A 22,449-nucleotide genomic window follows, 5' to 3' on the forward strand; every position below is an offset into this window, starting at 1 on the left:
GAAGATCTAATTCAAGAGCAGACTATACGGTCAATGGAAGAGTCCTGGGGAAAATTGATGTACAGAGAGATCTGGGAGTTCAGGTCCATTGTACCCTGAAAGTGGCAACGCAGGTCGATAGAGTGTTCAAGAATGCATACAGCATGCTTGCCTTCATCGGACGGGGTATTGAGTACAAGAGTCGGCAGGTCATGTTACAGTTGTATAGGACTTTGGTTAGGCCACATTTGGAATACTGCGTGCAGTTCTGGTCGCCACATTACCAGAAGGATGTGGCTGCTTTAGAGAGGGTGCAGAGGAGGTTCACCAGGATGTTGCCTGGCATGGAGGTTGCTAGCTATGAAGAAAGGTTGAGTAGATTAGGATTGTTTTCGTTGGAAAGATGGAGGTTGAGGGGGGACCTGATTGAGGTCTACAAAATTATGAGAGGTATAGACAGGGTGGATAGCAACAAGCTTTTTCCAAGAGTGGGGGTGTCAATTACAAGGGGTCACGATTTCAAGGTGAGAGGGGGAAAGTTTAAGGGAGATGTGGGTGGAAAGTTTTTTACGCAGAGGGTGGTGGGTGCCTGGAACGCTTTGCCAGCGGAGGTGGTAGAGGCGGGCACAATAGCATCATATAAGATGCATCTAGACAGATATATGAATGGGCGGGGAACAGAGGGAAGTAGATCCTTGGAAAATAGGTGACAGGTTTAGATAAACGATCTGGATCGGCGCAGGCTGGGAGGGCCGAAGGGCCTCCTGTGCTGTAAATTTCTTTGTTCTTTGTTCTTTGAACAAGAGGAGGACAGAGGAAGCCCTTCAAAGACACCCTGAAGGCTTACCTCAAGAAATGCAACATAGATGTCAAAACCTGGGAGACCCTTGCTCAGAGGAGGCCTACGTGGATGAACCTCGTGATTGAAGGGACACAAATCTTCGAGGACAACCGGTGGCAAGACGTGGCCCGGAAAAGAAACCTGAGAAAGGAACGCCAGCGATCCCGAGTCCAAAGATCGATTCCACCTCCCGAAATCCCTGCCAACTGAGTGATTGAAGCAGCTCTAGGTGCTGTGTTGGGTAGGCTGGGTCGATACAGTGTAGCGAGAGACAGACCTCCAACACTTGATAAGGTGCAACACGATTTTATTTAACATCTAAACTATTATACATGTTCAACTGTGGGTTGACACTATGCTGACTTGACTGGAGACCTGATACTAGCCTAACCTGACTTACTAGCTACCACATGGTGTTTGCACTGGCCAGCTCACTAACTCTGACTGTCCCAGAGGCTGGGTCCTGAGAGAGCGGGAAAACTGGTGCCCTCTGGCTTTATAGTGGCCGTGTCCTGTCTGGTGGTTGGCTGCTCTGTTCTGTGTGCTTACTGGTCATCCTGTATGTCAATCACTGCCTGCCTGCACTCCATTATATACATAGATGTATATTATGACACTAGGATTAGGCTAATCAGCCACGCAAAAACTCACAGAAACCGTGATCAGTGGCACGGAGTTTCTAAGGTGGACAATCAGACTCATTGGTGAGTGATCGCTGAAGAAGGTCACACTGTGTGTGCCCTGTTAGTGAAACTTTTCTGTGCACCCTCTAAACTCAAAAAATACCTTTCAGTTGTAACTTACTGGAGGTGGAAGCAAAGCAAGGTCTTCAACATAAGAGGGAGGTTAAGGGTGAAGTGCCATTTTTTTTACAATGCCTACAGGGCTTACCTGAGAGTAGGATTACTGGATTCACTCAAACCTCAATGCCATCAGCCTGAAATAGCATGCATTTTAAACAACTGCTTAGAAAGGTATAATATTTAAAGCTTAGAAACAAGCCATTCAGCCGAAATGGTTTATGCCACTGCTTACGTTTCACACAAACCTCTTATCACCCTACTTCACCTAATACCATCAACATGGTCTCCTTTTGCTTTCCCCCTCTTGTGCTACCCTGGCTTCTCATTAAATACATCTATTCACCTCAACGACTCCCTATGGCAGCGAGTTCTACATTTTTGCCATTCTCTGGATAAAGCCGTTTCTCCTGAATTCCCAAATAGGTTTTTTAGTGACTATCTTACATTCATGGTCCCTAGTTCTGATCTCAACTGCAAGTGGAAACATCCACTCTATCAAACCGTTTCATCATCTGAAAGGACCTCCATCAGAACATTTCTTTTCTCGATGAAGAGACCCAACCTGTTGAATTTTACCTGACAGGTGTAACAATCTCACTTGTGACAGAACTCTGATCATTTTCTTTTCACCTTCTGCAGGGCCTCGATATTTTTTTATAATACAGAAATCAGAATTGTTCTTTGCACTCTAAGTGTGATCTAAATATAATTCCACACAAATTAACATAATTTATCAGCTTTTTGATTTGTTTCCTTTTATGTGAACCAAGAATATGCTGCTTCATTGGCGACAGAGCGATCTACTCCAGGAATAACTAGCTATTAAAACAGATGGAAAGTCTGCCTTCGTGCTTCACTAGATGTGGGAAGAGAATTGGAATTAGGAATACTACCTCCCACTTACCTATATTGAAACTCATTCAACAATTGAATGCCCATTTTAGCTGTTTATTAATGCTTTCCTGTATTTTGTTAATCTTACTAAACCAAGGCCCACTTTACTCTCTTGGGGAGCTGTAAATGATCTCAAAGAAGGCACCTTGTCCAAGAATGATCCCTCAATAAGCACCAGCAAAACGTAGGGCGGGTGCCTCTGGCCGGGTCTGCCCGGCGACCAGAAATTCCTACCTGATGTCAATGGACCTTTACATGGTTCGCGTCCCGCCCATGGCAATCTTGCGGCGGGCGGGGTGGAATAACCCAGCCTTAGTTATTCATCTGATGGCTTTGTTATGCAGGTAAAATTAGCATACACCAAACAGTCTCCGTTTCAACAATACTTTGTTGGCTGTCAAACACGACACAAATTATTTACTTTAACAATAAGCAACTTGTTTTTCGTCTACAGCGTAATTATTCAAAGAGCATGATGCTCTTTGAATGGCTTATTATTCATGTAAACGATTTGAATATTAGAATACAAATTAAAATTACAACTGTAGTAACTCAGAGGCAGCTGGCGATAAATGAACATAGTTTTATTTAGCTATTTACAAAGTTCTGCTTAAGGCATCATATCTCGCCCAGTACAGTCTTTGCTGGGAGAACTAACCACACCAGGCCCTGCTTTGGGCTGACTTTTATCTTAGTCCATAACAAGCTTCAGGTGGGGGACCTCGATCCCGTACCCGGGAGGTTTGTACTCCACGAGTCCCACAGAGAGATCAATTATGGTTTCCCCTTGGTCCTCGTGGGGGTTATGACAACATTTTGTGATGATACCAAATTTGGGGCAAGAACAATTAGCGAAGTTGACACTATCAATCGAGTTTAAAATCCCATCTGAAGCACGACATCTACCAACGATGCACACTCCTTCAGTACAGCTCTGCAGTGTCAGTCCAGAAAATGGGCAGGCTGGGCCCTGAAGCTATTTGTTTATTAGCTGAGAGGCAGGGTGGCTATTGAGTTGAGGACGGAACTTACAAAACGCAAGTAAATTACATTCAATCATCCCTCTGATTTAAGTTAGAGGAAATAGGCCATTCAGCCCATCAAGCATATTGTGTGGCCAACAGTTCTGTCACGGGTCTTAGTTCATTAAACAACCAAACCAGTTTCTGACAGGCAGGGGGCTCCTCAACTGACTTGATGTACAGGAGTGAACCATCAGTTACTGACGTTTCCTGGAGAATTGACTAGTTTATTTGCTGATGGTCTATGTTCTCCTATTCTCATATTCATATGCGAATCACGAACCTCCCTGATTATTTCAATTCATATCGCTCTCATTTGAAGATGGAAAGCATCAGAACATTGTGTGTACAAAATAGTCACTCTGGATTGATGGAAAATATGACAAATAAAGTGCCAAAAATTCACACTGCTCTGAAAGATCTCGGGCGAAATTCTCCGTTATCGGCGGAAAGTCCGCCGATCGGCGCAAAAAACGGCGCAAATCCGACTTGCGTCACGTCGGAAAAATTGGTCGATAGTCTCCGGCCCGAAATGGGCTAGCAGCGACGTAACGGGATCCGCGCTTGCGCAGTGGTTCACGCCGTGCAGCTTCATACGCGCTGCACGGCGTGACGGCTCATAAGGCCGCGCTGCTCCCCCCCACCCGACCGCAACACCCGACCGCAACACCCGACTGGATGGCTGGCCGTCGCTCAGCCCCGAGGTTCGAGTCACGCGATGTGGAGGCGCTCCTGGACGCGGTGGAGCAGAGGAGGGACGCCCTGTATCCCGGGCACGGCCGCAGAGTTGCCCCACGCCACAGCCGGCGTCTGTGGAGGGAAGTGGCAGAGGCCGTCACCGCTGTGGCCCTGACACCACGGAAAGGCACCCAGTGCCACAAGAAGGTGAACAACCTCGTCAGAGCAGGCAGGGTGAGCCTCCCCATATCCCCCCTCCCCCATATCCCCCCCTCCCCCATATCCCCCCTCCCCCATATTCCCCCCTCCCCCATATTCCCCCCTCCCCCATATCCCCCCTCCCCCATATCCCCCCTCACCCATATCCCCCATCCCCCATAACCCCCCCTTCCCCATATCCCCCCTCCCCACCCCCCATATCCCCCTCCCCATATCCCCCCTCCCCATATCCCCCTCCCCCATATCCCCCCTCCCCCATACCCCCCTCCCCATATCCCCCCTCCCCCATATCCCCCCTCCCCCATATCCCCCCTCCCCCATAACCCCCATATCCCCCCTCCCCCATATCCCCCCTCCCCATATCCCCCCTCCCCCAAAACACCCCCTCCCCCATATCCCCCCCTCCCCCATATCCCCCTCCCCCATATCCCCCTCCCCCATATCCCCCCTCCCCCATATCCCCCATCCCCCATATCCCCTCTCCCCCACATCCCCCATATCCCCCCTCCCCCATATCCCCCTCCCCCATATCCCCCCCTCCCCCATATCCCCCCTCCCCCATATCCCCCATATCCCCCCCTCCCCCATATCCCCCCTCCCCCATATCCCCATATCCCCGCCTCCCCCATATCCCCCCTCCCCCAGATCCCCCCTCCCCCATATCCCCCCTCCCCACCCCCCATATCCCCCTCCCCATATCCCCCCTCCCCATATCCCCCTCCCCCATATCCCCCCTCCCCCATACCCCCCCTCCCCATATCCCCCTCCCCCATATCCCCCCTCCCCCATAACCCCCATATCCCCCCTCCCCCATATCCCCCCTCCCCATATCCCCCCCTCCCCCAAAACACCCCCTCCCCCATATCCCCCCTCCCCCATATCCCTCCCTCCCCCATATCCCCCTCCCCCATATCCCCCCTCCCCCATATCCCCCCTCCCCCATATCCCCCCTCCCCCATATCCCCCATATCCCCTCTCCCCCACATCCCCCATATCCCCCCTACCCCATATCCCCCCTCCCCCATATCCCCCCTCCCCCATATCCCCCCCTCCCCCATATCCCCCCTCCCCCATATCCCCCCCTCCCCCATATCCCCCCTCCCCCATATCCCCCCTCCCCCATATCCCCAAGTGAATCCAGCCCTAACCTTAACCTCTGCAATGCACGCGCGACCGATGGCGTGCATTCATATACCTGCCTAACACTGTTGCCTTTTACCCCTGCCCCCCCCCCCCCCCAGGGAGAAGCACGCACACAACAATAGGGAGCATGTGAGGACTGGAGGAGGGCCCGCTGATGAGAGGCCACTGACCGTACACGAGGAAAGGGCCCTGGAACTGGCTGGCGGACCTGAGGACCGGGAGGTTGCTGATGCAGAGGTCGGGGGCGTACTAGCGAGTGAGCCACCGACAGCCCGTCCCCATATCCCCCCTCCCCTATATCCCCTATATACCCTCCCCTATGTCCAGGCACCCATCCCCGCAGATGCAGACCGCCCGCAGGATGCCCCTCGGAGACCACAGGAGACGGAGAGACCCGCACCCTCCAGCATGCGACGCCCGCAGGATGCCCCTCGGAGACCACGGGAGACGGAGAAACCCGCAACCTGCAGCATGCGAGGCCCGCAGGATGCCCCTCGGAGACCACGGGAGACGGAGAGACCCGGACCCTCCAGCATGCGACGCCCGCAGGATGCCCCTCGCACACCATGGGAGACGGAGAGACCTGGAGCAACAGGGAGACGACACCCCCGTCACGTGCGGGAGCGACCACCCAGCGATGAGGGGGGCAGACACAGGCCCCCGTCACATCCGAGCCAGGACACCACTACCCAGGACACCACTACCCAGGACACCACTACGCAGGACACCACGACCCAGGACACCCCTACCCGGGACAGCACTACCCAGGACACCTCTACCCGGGACAGCACTACCCAGGAAGACGAAATACCGGACAGTGAGTCAGAGTGGATGGGTGGAGACAAACCCCCACCCCAAAGTGCCATGGACTCAGAGTGGGACGAAGAGCACGACACAACGCCACTGCTGTCACCAACACCCTCCACCATCGCAGAAACACTCACCACGGTTGGGCACTTTAGTGATGAGGCGTCTGGTACACTCACTGGTGCGCACAACACAGCCGTCCCGGTACAGCAGGTGGAGGTAGGAGCAGCAGAGGGACCGGGCGGTCGGAGGGCAGCCGAGCCCAAGCGAACATCTGCCGCCCAGATGGATCCCGGGTTCCTGCAGTTACCACACCCACACATAGATCCGATGCAACCACCGACCCGGAGACGAGCGAAGAGGGTGACGGGTGGCTTGCGGCGGCTGCGGTCGCAGGTGGAGGAGTCCACCCGCGTCCAGGAGCTGGGAGTGGTGCCGGTCATGCGTGCCACCCAGGCTGACACCGCACGGGTGGCGTCCGCGGTGGAGGCAATGGGTGCGACGGTGTCAGACATGGGGAACGGTTTGCGAGGCCTGGGGCCTTCCGTGCAGGCGGCGTCTGTGGCCCAGGAAATGGCTGCCCTCTCACAGGAGGCCATGAGCCAGTGCCAGCGCCAGATTGCAGAGGCGCTCAACGCCATAGCCCAGTCTCTGCAGGCCACGGCCCAGTCTCAGCAGGCCATGGCCCAGTCTCTTCAGGCCATCGCTGAGGGCATCGGCGCCAGTGGCCATGTGCGAGCCGGCGTCGCACTGTCACAGACAGGGTTTGCCAACACCCTGGGCTCCATGGCTGCAAACCTGCAGACCCCTGTCGATACCAGCACGGGCCTCCAGGACTGGCAGCGCCAGATGTCGGGGGGGCGTTGGATGGCCAGTCCGTTCGCATTCCCCACCCATGTAGAGGCCTGGGGGCCATCGGGCACCCCGAGGGAGGAGGAGGTGGTGTGGTCCGTCCCGGCTCCCTCTGTAGGGGAGGTCCCGGTACACCGCGACACCTCGGACTCCCCCCGTTCCATCCCAGGTGCATCGGGTGAGCAACGGGCAGGACAGGCTGGCAGCTCGCCATCCCAGTCGCCCGGGCCGCAGCCTGGCCCATCTAGGCCAGGACGCCCCAGGAAACGGCCGCCAAAGGGATCCAGTGTCAGAGGGCAGGAATCACAGGAGTCCACCTCCAGTTCTGCTGTACCGTCTGGGGAACCACGTAGACGTAGTCAAAGGGCCCGTAAGGCCAAACAATTAGACACTGAGTAAGTTGGCACGGGTGCAGGGCACAGATGAGTTTGAGGGGCTAGGGCACGTGCATGAACTCCTTTGGTTATTAAAGTCAATGTTACACCTACAGAAGCTGCCTTTGTGCTCTGTCCAAAGTGTGCGGGGGTGTCATGTACGTTGAGCGCAAGTGTGTATGTGAGGGGTGGTCTTACCTCAGCCCCAGGTGAGTCTGCCCCCTTCCCCCTGGGCCGCCATTAACATCCCCCGGGCAGAGGACGGGACCGTGCGCTGCAGTGTCACAGCCGCATGCAGGGATGGTCCGGGTGGATGGTGGTACTGTGGCCATGGGTCAGACATAGTCCAACGATGTAGAGCAAGGAGCTCATCGCAGGGCGGGTTGTCATCATCCTCCATGGCCTGCGATAGACACGCGTCCACCCGCAACTGTGTGAGCCCGGCCCGTTGTGCCGCAGGTGGATCGGCAATGGGGGGGGGTGGTGTGCATGCGGGTGGGTGGGTGGGGTTGGGGGTGAGGGTGCTGGGTGGGTGGATGGGTGGGGGGTGTGGGTGGTCGGCTGTTGCCATGGTGTGCGGTCTGTGGCTATACTACCCGATTCCCACGCCCATCTAGTCAGTGAAGCGGGCGTCTATCAGTCTGTCCCGTGCCCGCTGGGCCAGCCGGTAACGGTGGACAGCCACCCGCCTGTGTCTACCCCATCTGCCCTGACCATTGCCCCCATCCCCCTCATCTGGGGAGGAATGGGCCTCTTCCTGCTGCTCCTCCACTCCGCCCTCCTCTGCCTGCGGCACATCGCCCCTCTGCTGGGCTATGTTGTGCAGGACGCAGCACACCACAATGATGCGGCCGACCCTATCTGACCGATACTGAAGGGCGCCCCCAGAGAGGTCCAGGCACCTGAAACGCATCTTCAGCACGCCAAAGCACCTCTCGATCACTCCCCTCGTCGCTACATGGGCATCATTGTAGCGGTTCTCCGCCTCATTGCGTGGCCTCCGTATAGGCGTCATCAGCCACGATCGCAATGGGTAGCCCCTGTCGCCCAGCAACCAGCCCCTCAGCCGGGGATGGCGTCCCTCGTACATGCCGGGGATGGATGACCGCGACAACACGAATGAGTCGTGTACACTGCCTGGGTGACGGGCGCAGACGTGCAGGATCATCATGCGGTGGTCGCAGACCACCTGTACGTTCATCGAATAGGTCCCCTTCCTATTGGTGAACACGGCCCTGTTATCTGCAGGTGGCCGCACGGCGACGTGCATCCCATCGATCGCGCCCTGGACCATGGGGAACCCGGCAACGGCAGAGAAGCCCACGGCCCGGGCATCTTGGCTGGCCCGGTCCACGGGGAAGCGGATGTAGCGGTGCGCCATGGCATATAGGGCATCTGTCACTGCCCGGATGCACCGATGTCTGCGATATGCCGGACAGGTCCCCACTCGGTGCCTGGAATGACCCCGTTGCATAAAAGTTCAGGGCCACCGTAACCTTGACGGACACGGGGAGAGGGTGTCCCCCGCCAGTGCCACGCAGTGACAGGTGTGCCAGCAGGTGGCAGATGTCTGCCACGGTTTCCCGGCTCATCCGGAGTCTCCTCCTGCATTCCCGGTCCGTGAGGTCCTGGTATGACTGCCGGGGCCGGTACACACGGGGCGCCCTCGGGTGCCTCCGTTGCCGTGGGGCCGCGACGTCCTCCTCCCCCTCCTCGTCCTGTCGGTCAGGTGTCCCTCCAGCCTGGGCGGCTGCCGCCTGCCCCTCTGCGTCAGCCTGCGCCGCCTCTCTGGCACGCTCCTCCTCCTCCTCCTCATCCAGGGCAACATAGACATGAGCGGCTGCCACTACGGCGGCCAACATCGTTGGATGATCTGAAAACATGACGGCCTGGTGGGGGGGAGGGGAACGACGACATGTCATCATTGCCCATATCCCCTCCTCCCCCCAGCCAGGTGGCATGGACCGCATGGGTCCAACTGTTGGAGGCTGGCACCTGGCCAGGTGGACCAACTCACTTGCCCACCCATCCCCCTCCTCGGCACGGACCCCCCCCCCCCCCCAACCTCCACCCCGGCACGGACCCCCCCCCCCAACCTCCACCCCAGCACGGACCCCCCCCCAACCTCCACCCCAGCACGGACCCCCCCCAACCTCCACCCCAGCACGGACCCCCCCCAACTTCCACCCCAGCACGGACCCCCCCCCAACCACCACCCCAGCACGGACCCCCCCCCAACCTCCACCCCAGCACGGACCCCCCCCCCCAACCTCCACCCCAGCACAGACCCCCCCCAACTTCCACCCCAGCATGGACCCCCCCCCAACCACCCCAGCACAGACCCCCCCCCCCAACTTCCACCCCAGCACGGATCCCCCCCCAACCTCCACCCCAGCACGGACCCCCCCCCTGGTGGACCAACTCACTTGCCCACCCATCCCCCTCCTCGGCACGGACCCCCCCCCCCCAACCTCCACCCCGGCACGGACCCCCCCCCCAACCTCCACCCCAGCACGGACCCCCCCCCAACCTCCACCCCAGCACGGACCCCCCCCCAACTTCCACCCCAGCACGGACCCCCCCCCCAACCACCACCCCAGCACGGACCCCCCCCCAACCTCCACCCCAGCACGGACCCCCCCCCCAACCTCCACCCCAGCACGGACCCCCCCCAACTTCCACCCCAGCACGGACCCCCCCCAACCTCCACCCCAGCACGGACCCCCCCCCCCAACTTCCACCCCAGCACGGACCCCCCCCCCCAACCTCCACCCCAGCACGGACCCCCCCCCTGGTGGACCAACTCACTTGCCCACCCATCCCCCTCCTCGGCACGGACCCCCCCCCCCAACCTCCACCCCGGCACGGACCCCCCCCAACCTCCACCCCAGCACGGACCCCCCCCCAACCTCCACCCCAGCACGGACCCCCCCCAACCTCCACCCCAGCACGGACCCCCCCCAACCTCCACCCCAGCACGGACCCCCCCCCAACCTCCACCCCGGCACGGCACGGACCCCCCCCCAACCTCCACCCCAGCACGGACCCCCCCCAACCTCCAGCCCGGCACGGACCCCCCCCCCAACCTCCACCCCAGCACGGACCCCCCCCAACCTCCACCCCAGCACGGACCCCCCCCCAACCTCCACCCCAGCATGGACCCCCCCCCAACCCCCAACCTCCACCCCGGCACGGCACGGACCCCCCCAACCTCCACCCCAGCACGGACCCCCCCCCAACCTCCACCCCAGCACGGACCCCCCCCAACCTCCACCTCAGCACGGACCCCCCCAACCTCCACCCCAGCACGGACCCCCCCCCAACCTCACTCTAAGAGATCTGCAATTAACATGCTTTCACACAATTTTAAAAGATGGGTTTTAGAGAGAAATAAAAAAGCACTGCTCGGACAGTTAGTCAGAGAGAACCTGGATTTTCGTTAAGCAAAGTGTCATTTTTAACAGAATTGAAACCGGTCACCTCTCAATAATGTGGAAAGGAAATAGTCTCATTCCTTCCAGAGTCATACTTTCGATGGCACATTCTATCCAAAGAAAACGTATCAGGGGCATTACCAAGTGAAGCCATGAATATACCAATGTTGTGGCAACAAACAGAAGTTTCTTTGAAGCCAATTAAACATTTTGGAACGTCGCCACTTTAAAAAGCAGATTGTAAAGAAAAACAGAGAGTTTCTCCCATTTATACATTTCACAACTAAACCAAAGAGTCCAAGGATCTAAAGTAACAGGCCAATTTAGGAAAACTGTTATTCATTATTAGGATTTATTGAGCTTTTCGCATTTAGATGCATGTATCTTACTGATAGCATGAACAAGGCCATTCATTTCTATAACATCCTCCATTTGGACGGGGAGGATGAGGGGATGTTACTGATCGAGTGGAACGGATATAGAGAGGGGATTGAAAGTACAGTTAAAGAGGTTGGTTTTAAGCAGGCCATTGGAGGTTGGGAGGCAGTAAGGCAGAGTGGCTATGCACAAAAAGATCAAAGGAAGGATGGTGTATATTGACTGAAAAACTTACCTTAGGTGGTTGAGTGGAGGGAACAGGAAAAGGGCAGTAATCCAGTATTGAAGGAGCAAAGGGGGCAAGTTGGTCCAGCAAGAATATGATCGAGGGATGAAGGATTTACAGATACTGCTGGTTTACTCTGTATTCTCTGCTGTAAATCTGATGTACTCTCAGACTTTGTTTTATTTAACAAACTGCCCATTGTGATTCAGATTCAATTTCCCCATGTTCAGAAAGACTCCACTCCCAAGGACAATCCCATATTCTTTAGGAACTGAAAAATGACCTTGTAATAACCTGCACAGGACTCATCCAGCTGAAGATGATTGTTCCCCGTGTTCAATTGGACTGAGTTAACCCAGCACGAGCATAAAAAAATCGGCTGCCTTGCGCAGACCTGTGACATTCTCCGCGGCAGCGGCACCATTAACGCCCCGCCGACTTTTCTCCCTTAGGAGACTTCGGCGGGGGCGGGATTCACGGCAGCCAACGGCCATTCTCCGACCCTCTGGGGGGGCGGAGAATGACGCCCCTCATGCATGATTTACAGAAAACCAAACTCTCAAAAACCAACGTCTGAAATTGCTGCTACAACCAGGTTTAACTAAAATACCAGCCAGCAAGAATCAACAGAGGAAGAAAGAAAATGGACAAAAGATGTTAAGTAAATGAGTTAGGTAAACTTGCAGTCAAGATGTGAATTGAATTTAAACTCCCTCCTGACCGTGGAGGTGGACAGATATTGCTCCCAGCTCTCCTGACGGGAGTTAATCACCCTGTCAGATCTTGTTTGAATCAAGCTTTAATCTGAATAGTAATTACCTGTTGAAAGCAGAATGGTAGTGCTAGCAGAGATACTCCAACAAAGCTGTTCACGACATTGATCGTTAAACACAGCTCCTTCACATTCATTCCCCTGTGCTCTTTTCAACAGTAACACTTTGAGAAATAGCCAGGTAGCAACTGTTCCACTGCTTAAAGGAAGATCAAATGTACTTTCCATGACATTGCTCAGGACTCCCCACAGTTTGACATTGTTTCCTGGTTGTTTAAATGTTTGTGTTGAACTCCTCCCTAATTCTTGTGGATTATAGACAACCTAGAGAAATAAATATATGCAGTGAAGGGTTGATTGGCATCTGACTCACACTATCCAGAACCTGTATATGGTAGCACCCAATAATTCTGAATGACCCCAGGGTTTTTTCCTCCACTACGAGAAGGAAAGACTTCTACGTTTATGGCAATTTTCCACACTTCAGGACATTTCAAAGAATCTTACGGGCAGTGAAGTACCTTTGAAGTGGGCTGGTTTAGCTCACTGGGCTAAATCGCTGGCTTTTAAAGCAGACCAAGGCAGGCCAGCAGCACGGTTCAATTCCCATACCAGACTCCCTGAACAGGCGCCGGAATGTGTCGACTAGGGGCTTTTCACAGTAACTTCATTGAAGCCTACTCGTGACAATAAGCGATTTTCATTTCAAGTGTAGTCACTGTTGTAATGTAGGAAACATGGCAGCCAATGTGTGCACAGCAAGCTCCCACAAACAGCAATGGGATAACGACCAGATCATTTGCAGATTACAACAGTGACTACACTTCAAAAGTACTTCACTGTCTGTAAAGTGCTTTGAGATGTCCTGAAGTTTGGAAAAATTGTTAAAAGAACAGGGGCGAGATTCTCCGACCCCCCGCCGGGTTGGAGAATCGCCGGGGGCTGGCGGGAATCGCGCCGCGCCGGTTGGCGCCCCCCCCCCCCCCGCGATTCTCCAGCCCGGATGGGCCGAAGTCCCGCCGCTAAAATGTCTGTCCCGCGGGCGGAGATTAAACCACCTACCTGACCGGCGGGACAAGGCAGCGCGGGCGGGCTCTGGGGTCCTGGGCGGGGCGCGGGGCGATCTGGCCCCGGGGGGTGCCCCCACGGTGGCCTGGCCTGCGATCGGGGCCCACCGATCTGCGGGAGGGCCTGTGCCGTGGGGGCACTCTTTCCCTTCCGCCTTCGCCACAGTCTCCACCATGGCGGAGGCAGAAGAGACTCCCTCCAATGCGCATGCGCGGGAATGTCGTCAGCGGCCGCTAACGCTCCCGCGCATGCGCCGCCCGGAGATGTCATTTCCGCGCCAGCTGGCGGGGCACCAAAGGCCTTTTCCGCCAGCTGGCGGGGCAGAAATTAGTCCGGCGTCGACCTAGCCCCTTAAGGTTGGGGCTCGGCCCCCAAAGATGCGGAGCATTCCGCACCTTTGGGGCGGCGCGATGCCCGACTGATTTGCGCCGTTTTGGGCGCCAGTCGGCGGACATCGCGCCGTTTCCGGAGAATTTCGCCCCAGAAGTATTTCTTGGTGGTAGTGGAGGCAAATATCCTGGGGCCCTGAAAAAAAATTGAATGCTGCAATGTACAGGGTCTAATGTTGGTTGAGGGATAAATATTAGGCAGAGCCTGCGTGGAGAACTCCATTGCTCTTTTTTAAATTCCATTTATGGGATGTGGGCATTGCTGGTTAGGCCATCATTTAATGTCCAACCCTAGGGCAGTCAGGGATGGGCAATGAATGCTGTCCTAACCAGCGACGCTCATCCTGTAAATGAATTAAAAATTTTGCACCATTGGATCTTTTACAGGCAGCATGGTAGCACAGTGGTTAGCACTGTTGCTTCAGAGCTCCAGGGACCCGGGTTCGATTTGTGGCTTGGGTCACTGTCTGTGCGGAGTCTGCATGTTCTCCGTATCTGCGTGGGTTTCCTCCGGGTGCTCCGGTTTCCTCCCACCAGTCCTGAAAGACGTGCTTGTCAGGTGAATTAAACATTCTGAATTCTCCTTCAGTGTATCCGAACAGGCTCCGGAGCGCGGCGAATAGGGGATTTTCACAGTAACTTCATTGCAGTGTTAATGTAAGCCTACTTGTGACGCTAATAAAGATTAATATTATTATTTATGTCCACCTAAAAAGCAGACAAGGCTTGGGTTAATGTCTCTTCCAAAAGTGGCACTTCCGGCAGATCTGCATTCCTTTAGTACTGCACTGGAGTGTCAGACTAGATAATGAGCACAACCTTCTGAGTCAGTCCACTCAGCCACGACTGAAACTGCAGAATAAGTGAGGTGCAAGGAATCAGATGCAGGGTAGAGAGGGTGAGGATGGAAGATCGACTGAAAAGAGCAACGAGGGTGAAAGGAAGAGCAGGAGGAGGGAAAGGGTGAGGATGGGGGAGAAAGGAATGGGAGAGGAGAGCGAATGAATGGGAAGAAAAGAAATGCTGAACAATGAATAGGAAAGGGAGGGGAGGGGAGGGGCGAGACAAGGGCTAGGATGGAGAATGGGAGAGGGAAAAAAATAATAAATTAATTTGCCTCATTTGGGCGGGGAAAATCGCCAGAATGTGGATGTTCCCTCCATTTGGCAAGGCCTTCCACTTTGGGCAATGTCATGATTTTACGATTGGCCGATGGATAATGGGTGAAAAGTTGCAGTCTCCTAGGTTGCTGAACAGGATTCCCTCCCTTTCTTCCTGACAGCTTAACTGGAATTCTGCCGCCATTGAGATCCACTGTTCCCGCCAGCAGCACACGCCCACCAGCGGGTTTCCTGGCGATGTGGGGGGAAAATCCCATTGACAAGCGGCAGAAGTAGTGAAACCCACCACCAGGGAATGGTGCACCACCGAGGAACATGCAGCTGGGGGACTGGAGAATCCTGCCCATGTAGCAGAAACCCTGATTAATGGTTGAGTCAGTAATCTGGGATGGTGAGTGTCATTTAAAATCGCTTTGTTTACCCATTTCTATCAGTTTCATGTCAAAGCTCTACTGTTCTTATTCAAACTGCCCTCTGCTTATTTATTTTTCAACTTCTTCGCATTTTGATCAGTTGCCTTTTCTTTCGCAACGTTTTACTCATGCGTGAGGTACTTATAGCATTTCTGCTCCAGGTAGCCCTGCCTATTGTGTTGTGCTCCCAGCGCCACCTGGAGTGCACAATCTCTGGAATGTTTGAGAGGAAATGTTTTCTCATACACCTATCTGGCCACTTGTTACAGTTGTAATGTTGCCAATGCTTGCCATTGTCACTATGTGAAATTGCTTCTTTGGGCAAGTCCACGTATCATACAGTTAAACATGGATGTCCAGAATATTCTGTCAATGAATCCTTGCTCCTCCACAGGGTTCCATTTGAAAACCTTTGCTGGTGGAAATCAATTAGAAATCACTGGGGCAGTGCAGTGGTGGTGCAGTGGTTAGCACTGCTGCCTCACGGCGCTGAGGTCCCTGGTTCGATCCTGGGTCTGGGTCACTGTCCATGTGGAGTTTGCACATTCTCCCCGTGTTTGCGTGGGTTTTGCCCCCACAACCCAAATATGTGCAGGTTAGGTGGATTGGCCGCGCTAAATTGCCCCTTAATTGGAAAAATGAATTGGGTACTCTAAATTTATTTTTTAAAATTAGAAATCACTGACTTGGTGTGAACACCCACTTTTTACATCACTTGTTTCCACCATAGAAACTTGTTGAATGAGCCAAGTCCTCTGTCTTGGGCAGCACGGTGTCACAGTGGTTAGCACTGCTGCCTCATAGCGCCGAGGACCTGGGTTTGATCCCGGCTCTGGGTCACTGTCAGCGTGGAGTTTGCACATTCTCCCCGGGCCTACGTGGGTCTCACCCCCACAACCCAAAGATGTGCAGGGTAGGTGGATTGGTCACGCTAAATTGCCCCTTAATTGGAATTTATTTTTAAAATTTTAACTCCTCTGTCTTGCCTCAACGAAGGTCAATTAGCTCAGTACAGACTAGGAACGAAAGCCTATGACATCCTAATTTTTCAATTAAGCCATTGGGATCTCATTCACTGGGGATTTGGTGACATAGTGGTGCTGTCACAGGGCTAATAATCCAGAGGGCCAGGGTGATCCTCTGTTACAAGGGTTCAATTCTCCCAAGGTCGTTGTTGGAATTTAAATTCAAATAATAAAATCTAGAAGTGAAAGCTCATCTCAATAATGGTGGCCAATGATATCATCATCGATCACTGTGTGAAAAAAATCCTCATCTGGTTCACTCATGTCGTTTAGGGAAGGAAATCTGCCATCCTTACGCTGGTCTGGCCGACATGTGAGGTGTAAAGAATTATGTGGGGCCTAGCTGAAGGGTCAATTACCACGGGACATAGATTTAAGGTGATTGGTAGAAGGATTAGAGAGGACATGAGGAAATACTCTTCACCCAGAGACTGGTGGGTGTCTGGAATTCGCTGCCTAACCTGGTGGTTTAGGCCGAAATATTCAACTCATTTACAAGTTACCTGGATCTGCATCTGAAGTGCTGCAACCTGCAAGATTACCAACCAGGTGCTGGGGAGTGAGATTAAAATGGGTGGCTAGTTTCTTTTTCCTTTTTTGGCCAGTGCAGACATGATGGGCTGAATGGCCTCTTTCTGCTCTACGGTTCGATGATTCTATGGTCATAGTGAAACCAAAGTTACATGCTGATAAGGTGAATTACATCTAGTTTCTTTAACTCGACAAGGTAAGGAAGTTTTATAGAATCATAGAATTTACGGTGCAGAGGGAGATTCTGGCACACTCGAGATCTGGGTGACAATCTCGATGAAACATACAAGATTCTGAAGGCGCTTGAGGTAAACACGGGAAGGTTATATCCCAATGGGGGCTTTCGAGCATGGGGGCAGATCTCAGGTAAGGATCAATCATTTAAGATTGAGTTGAGGAGCAACCTCTTCACTCAGAAGCTTGTGACTCTTTGGGATTCGCTACACCAGAGTATTATGGATGCTCCATCTTCGAATATATTTAAGGCCGCGCTAGAAAGATTTTTGCTCCCTCAGAGAATCAAGGGGATGGGGGAAGCTAGGATCGTTTTGAATGGCGTAACAGGTTCAATAAAATTCACCAAAGACCTGGGGCGGGATTCTCCCCTACCCGGCCGGGTACCGATGCCGAGGAGTGGCGTGAACTACTCCGGCCTCCCGGAAGGTGCGGAATCCTCCGCGCCTTCAGGGGCTAGGCCGGCCCTGGAGTGGTTTGCCAAAGCGCCTCCGCCATCTGGCGCGAGTTGGCACATGCGTGGGAGCGCCAGCGTGTACTGGCGCCATCCCAGCGCATGCACAGGGGGTTCCTTCTCCGCGCCGGCCATGGCGGAGGTTGACAGCAGCCGGCGTAGAGGGAAAGAGTGCCCCCACAGCACAGGCCCGCCCGCGGATCGGTGGGCCCCGATCGCAGGCCAGGCCACCGTGGGGGCACCCCCCGGGGCCAGATGCCCCCGCACCCCCCCGAGGACCCTGCAGGCCACCCGTAGAGCCAGGTCCCGCCGGTGCGGACCTGGTTTGATTTACGCCGGCGGGACCCGCCGAATACGAGCGGCCACTCGGCCCATGGCGGGCCGGAGAATCGCCGAGGTGGCCGCTGCCAACAGCCCCCCGACCGCCGTGATTCCCGCCCCCGCCAAAACCCCAGGCCGGAGAATTCGGCTGCCGGCGTCGGGGCGGCGGGGCGGGATTCACACCCCATGAGTGGGATTCACCCGGCGGGGGGTCGGAAAATCCCGCCCCATGAGTGTAGCCATAGCAGGGTAAAAATAATCTTGAATTGGGTGGCATGGTGGCACAGTGGTTAGCACTGCTGCCTCACGGCACCGAGGGTCCGGGTTCGATCCCGGCTCTGGGTCACTGTACATGTGGAGTTTGCACATTCTCCCCGTGTCTGTGTGGGTCTCACCCCCACAACCCAAAGATGTGCAGGCTAGGTGGATTAGCCTCGCTAAATTGCCCCTTAATTGGAAAAAAATTGGACAGTCTAACTTTATTTATTTTTTAAATCTTAAATGATGGCGCAAAAGCGGAGTATCTGCTCATTATTCGTACTGCCAAGGGAGAGAGCCCGAGAGGGACCACATCCATGAAAGGAGGGCGGAGGGATGTATGGAGGATGGCAGAGTTGAAGGGTAGGTATGAAGGGGCCTCTGGGATGTTGGGGGGGTGACAGATGGAGGTCCTGGAAGTGGGGGGACTGTAAGGGGGAGTGCGGGGCCTGAAGAGGGGCGGCCCCCAGGGACCCCATAGTGGTGTTTGGGGTAATGCCCATGTGTGTGGGGGGTTCACATTGCCCATGGGTGGGGGGGACCCACAGGCTCACTTAGAGGTCAGGGCACCCTTTCAACATGGCGACCTGATCTCTGGGTTCAGCTCCTCAGTGTTGAAAAAAATTTGAAGGGTGCAATTTAATGGGAAAGTTTCTAAGTGTGATAGCGAGCGGGAATTAGTGTGAGCTTCCCGGCGCTCGACACGGCGAGGTGTCACCATATCAAACAGTAATTGGTCTACTTAGCGAATCCCCATGGGCTTCAGGCTGCAAATGATGGTCCCACCGGCTGATTCGCTGGGATCCCGCCCGCCAGCACCCCGTCAACAAGGTGGAGCATCACTGAAAACAATCACGCAGAACAAACCCTACACAGCTCGCAGACATGTCACTGAGGAGACCAGCCCCATGATTCAGGGATGTCGACCTGGTCAGATTGTTGGTCACAGTCAAGAGCAGACGGGATGCCCTGATCCCTCCAGGGGCTTGGAGGGTCAGCCACAGGGCAGCCAGTGTCGCCTGAGAGGAGGTGACAGTGGCTGTCAGCTTGGGGAGTATCACCAGGAGGACCTACACCCAGTGCCGTAAGAAGATCAACGCCTTCCACTGGGCTGCAAGATGGGAATAGGTGGGGGAAGGGTGGAGGGATGAGATGATGGATGAAGCCACGTCCTATGTGAAATGGGTGAGGATGTGAGCATTCCTGGCCCCGGACCCTCGTCGCTGTCGCCTGCCCCCCATCCTCCGGCAGGTCCTGCGGGTCATCCCCGGGCTCGTCCTCCAGCCCCTCCTGGTCCGGCACCTCCGCGACCTCCTCCTCGGAAGTGGCCAAATGTCTTTCTCCCTCTACATCCAGCATGTCGTCCTGCTGCTGTGTCGGGTTGTGGAGGGCACAACATCCATGCTGTCGTCATTAGCCAGGTGCTCAGCGGGTACCCCTTATCTACCATGAGCCAACCGTCCATTCAAGGGTGGTCCACGAAGAGGCCGGGGATGTCCGACTGCCCCATGATGTAGCTGTCATGCACACACTCTCTGGGAAGTCTTCATGTGGTAATCGCACATGAGCTGGACAGGTAGTGGAACCCCTTCCTGTTATGCTCCCAGACTGCCCGTTGCACGCAAGGTGACAAGCGTGCCATCTATTACCCCTGGACCTGGGGTATCCGGCGATGGCAGAGAATGCTACTGCCCGGGCATCCTGATGGGCTTGGTCCAGGTCAAATTTTACAAAGTTAGCTGCCCAGGCAACGAGGGCATCCGTGACTTGACAAATGCACTTGTGGGCTGTAGGCTGGGTGATGCCACATAAGTCCCCACTCAAGCCATGGAATGATCCCGCAGCGTCAATGTCCAGGGCTGCGGTGACCATGATGGTCACCGGGAGCGTGTACCCTCCTCCTCCATGTGGTGCCCAGTCTGCGAGGACAAAGCACAAGTGCTGCACCGTCCCCTTGTTGAGGTAGAGCCTCCTGCGGCACACGCTGTCTGTCATCTGTTCAGAAGATCAGCAACACCTGTGCACCTTGGGCTCTACCCTCTGAGTCCGTCCATGGGCTGATGGACTGCCGGGTTCTCAAGATGCAGGGCAGGACCCTGTACATGGCCCACCGCCCCCAGGATCTGTCGACACTGCTGCCGCCGCCTCCTCCAGCGTCTGGCCACCTGGCCTGCCAGCAGCAACGCCATATCCCCTCCCCCATATGCCCCCTCCCCATATCCCCCCTCCCCCGTATCCCCCCTCCCCCATATCCCCCCTCCCCATACCCCCCTACCCCATATCCCCCCTCCCCCATATCCCCCCTCCCCATATCCCCCCTCCCCCATATCCCTCCCTCCCCCATATCCCCCATATCCCTCCTCCCCCATATCCCCCCTCCCCCATACCCCCCTCCCCATATCCCCCCTCCCCATATCCCCCAGATCCCCCCCTCCCCCATATCCCCCTCCCCATATCCCCCATATCCCCCCTCCCCCATATCCCCCCTCCCCACAAACTCCCTCCCCCATATCCCCCTCGCCATATACCCCCTCCCCATATACCCCCTCCCCCATATCCCCTCTCCCCATATCCCCTCTCCCCAGAATCCCCCCTCCCCCATATCCCCCATAATCCCCCCTCCCACATATCCCCCATATCCCCCTCCCCCATATCCCCCCTCCCCCATATCCGCCCTCCCCCATATCCCCCTCCCCCATATCCCCCCTCCCCCATATCCCCCCTCCCCATATCCCCCTCCCCCATATCCCCTCCCCATATCCCCCCTCCCCCATATCCCCCTCCCCCATATCCCCCCTCCCCTCATATCCCCCCTCCCCATATGCCCCCTCCCCCATATCCCCCCTCCCCATATCCCCCCTCCCCATATCCCCCCATAACACCCATATCCCCCCTCCCCCATATCCCCCATATCCCTCCTCCCCCATATCCCCCATATCCCCCCTCCCCATCTCCCCCATATCCCCCTCCCCCATCTCCCCCATATCCCCCCTCCCCCATATCCCCGCTCCCCCATATCCCCCCTCCCCATACCCCCCTCCCCCATATCCCCCATATACCCCCCTCCCCATATCCCCCATATCCCCCCTCCCCCATATCCCCCATATCCCCCTCCCCCATATCCCCCATATCCCCCCTCCCCCATATCCCCCTCCCCATATCCCCCCTCCCCCACATCCCCCCTCCCCATACCCCCCTCCCCATACCCCCCTCCCCCATATCCCTCCTCCCCCATATCCCCCCTCCCCATATCCCCCCTCCCCCATATCCTCCCTCCCCCATATCCCCCATATCCCCCCTCCCCCATATCCCCCCTCCCCCATATCCCCCCTCCCCCACATCCCCCCCTCCCCCACATCCCCTCCTCCCCCACATCCCCCCCACATCCCCCCTCCCCCATATCCCCCCTCACCATACCCCCTTCCCCCATATCCCTCCTCCCCCAAATCCCCCATATACCCCCCTCCCCCATATCCCCCCTCCCCCATATCCCCCCTCCCCATATCCCCCCTCCCCCATATCCCCCTCCCCCACATGCCCCCTCCCCCACATGCCCCCTCCCCCACATCCCCCCTCCCCCACATCCCCCCCCCTCCCCCACACCCCCCTTCCCCCACATCCCCCTCCCCACAACCCCCCCTCCCCACATCCTCCACATCCCCCCTCCCCCACATATCCCCCCTCCCCCACATATCCCCCCCTCCCCCACATAACCCCCCCCTCCCCACATAACCCCCCCTCCCCCACATAACCCCCCCTCCCCCACATAACCCTCCCTCCCCCACATAACCCCCCTCCCCCACATAACCCCCTCCCCCACAAACCCCCCTCCCCCACAAACCCCCCTCCCCCACATACCCCCCTCCCCCACATACCACCCCTCCCCCACATACCACCCCTCCCCCACATACCACCCCTCCCCCACATACAACCCCTCCCCCACATACCACCCCTCCCCCACACACACCCCTCCCCACATACCCCCCTCCCCCACATACTCCCCCTCCCCCACATACCCCCCTCCCCCACATACCCCCCTCCCCCACATACCCCCCTCCCCCACAGACCCCATATCCCCCCCACCCCCATATCACCCATATCCCCCCTCCCCCATATCCCCAAGTGAATCCAGCCCTAACCTTAACCTCTGCAATGCACGCGCAACCGATGGCGTGCATTCATATACCTGCCTAACAGTGTTGCCTTTTACCCC

General features: G+C 56.1%; 1 protein-coding gene across 1 annotated transcript in view; it reads right to left on the reverse strand.

The window, feature by feature from the left end:
- LOC140394082 (putative sodium-coupled neutral amino acid transporter 10) overlaps window positions 1-12,647 on the reverse strand; it is a 108,332-nt gene extending 95,685 nt beyond the window's left edge. Inside the window, exon 1 of the mRNA XM_072480915.1 lies at window positions 12,470-12,647. Coding sequence (XP_072337016.1) covers window positions 12,470-12,559 — 90 coding nt within the window. The 5' untranslated portion in view covers window positions 12,560-12,647. The remainder of the gene's footprint in view (window positions 1-12,469) is intronic.
- Between the last annotated feature and the right edge of the window lie 9,802 nt (window positions 12,648-22,449).

Source organism: Scyliorhinus torazame, chromosome 17, assembly GCF_047496885.1.
Source record: "Scyliorhinus torazame isolate Kashiwa2021f chromosome 17, sScyTor2.1, whole genome shotgun sequence".
In the NCBI taxonomy this organism is placed as follows: domain Eukaryota; kingdom Metazoa; phylum Chordata; class Chondrichthyes; order Carcharhiniformes; family Scyliorhinidae; genus Scyliorhinus; species Scyliorhinus torazame.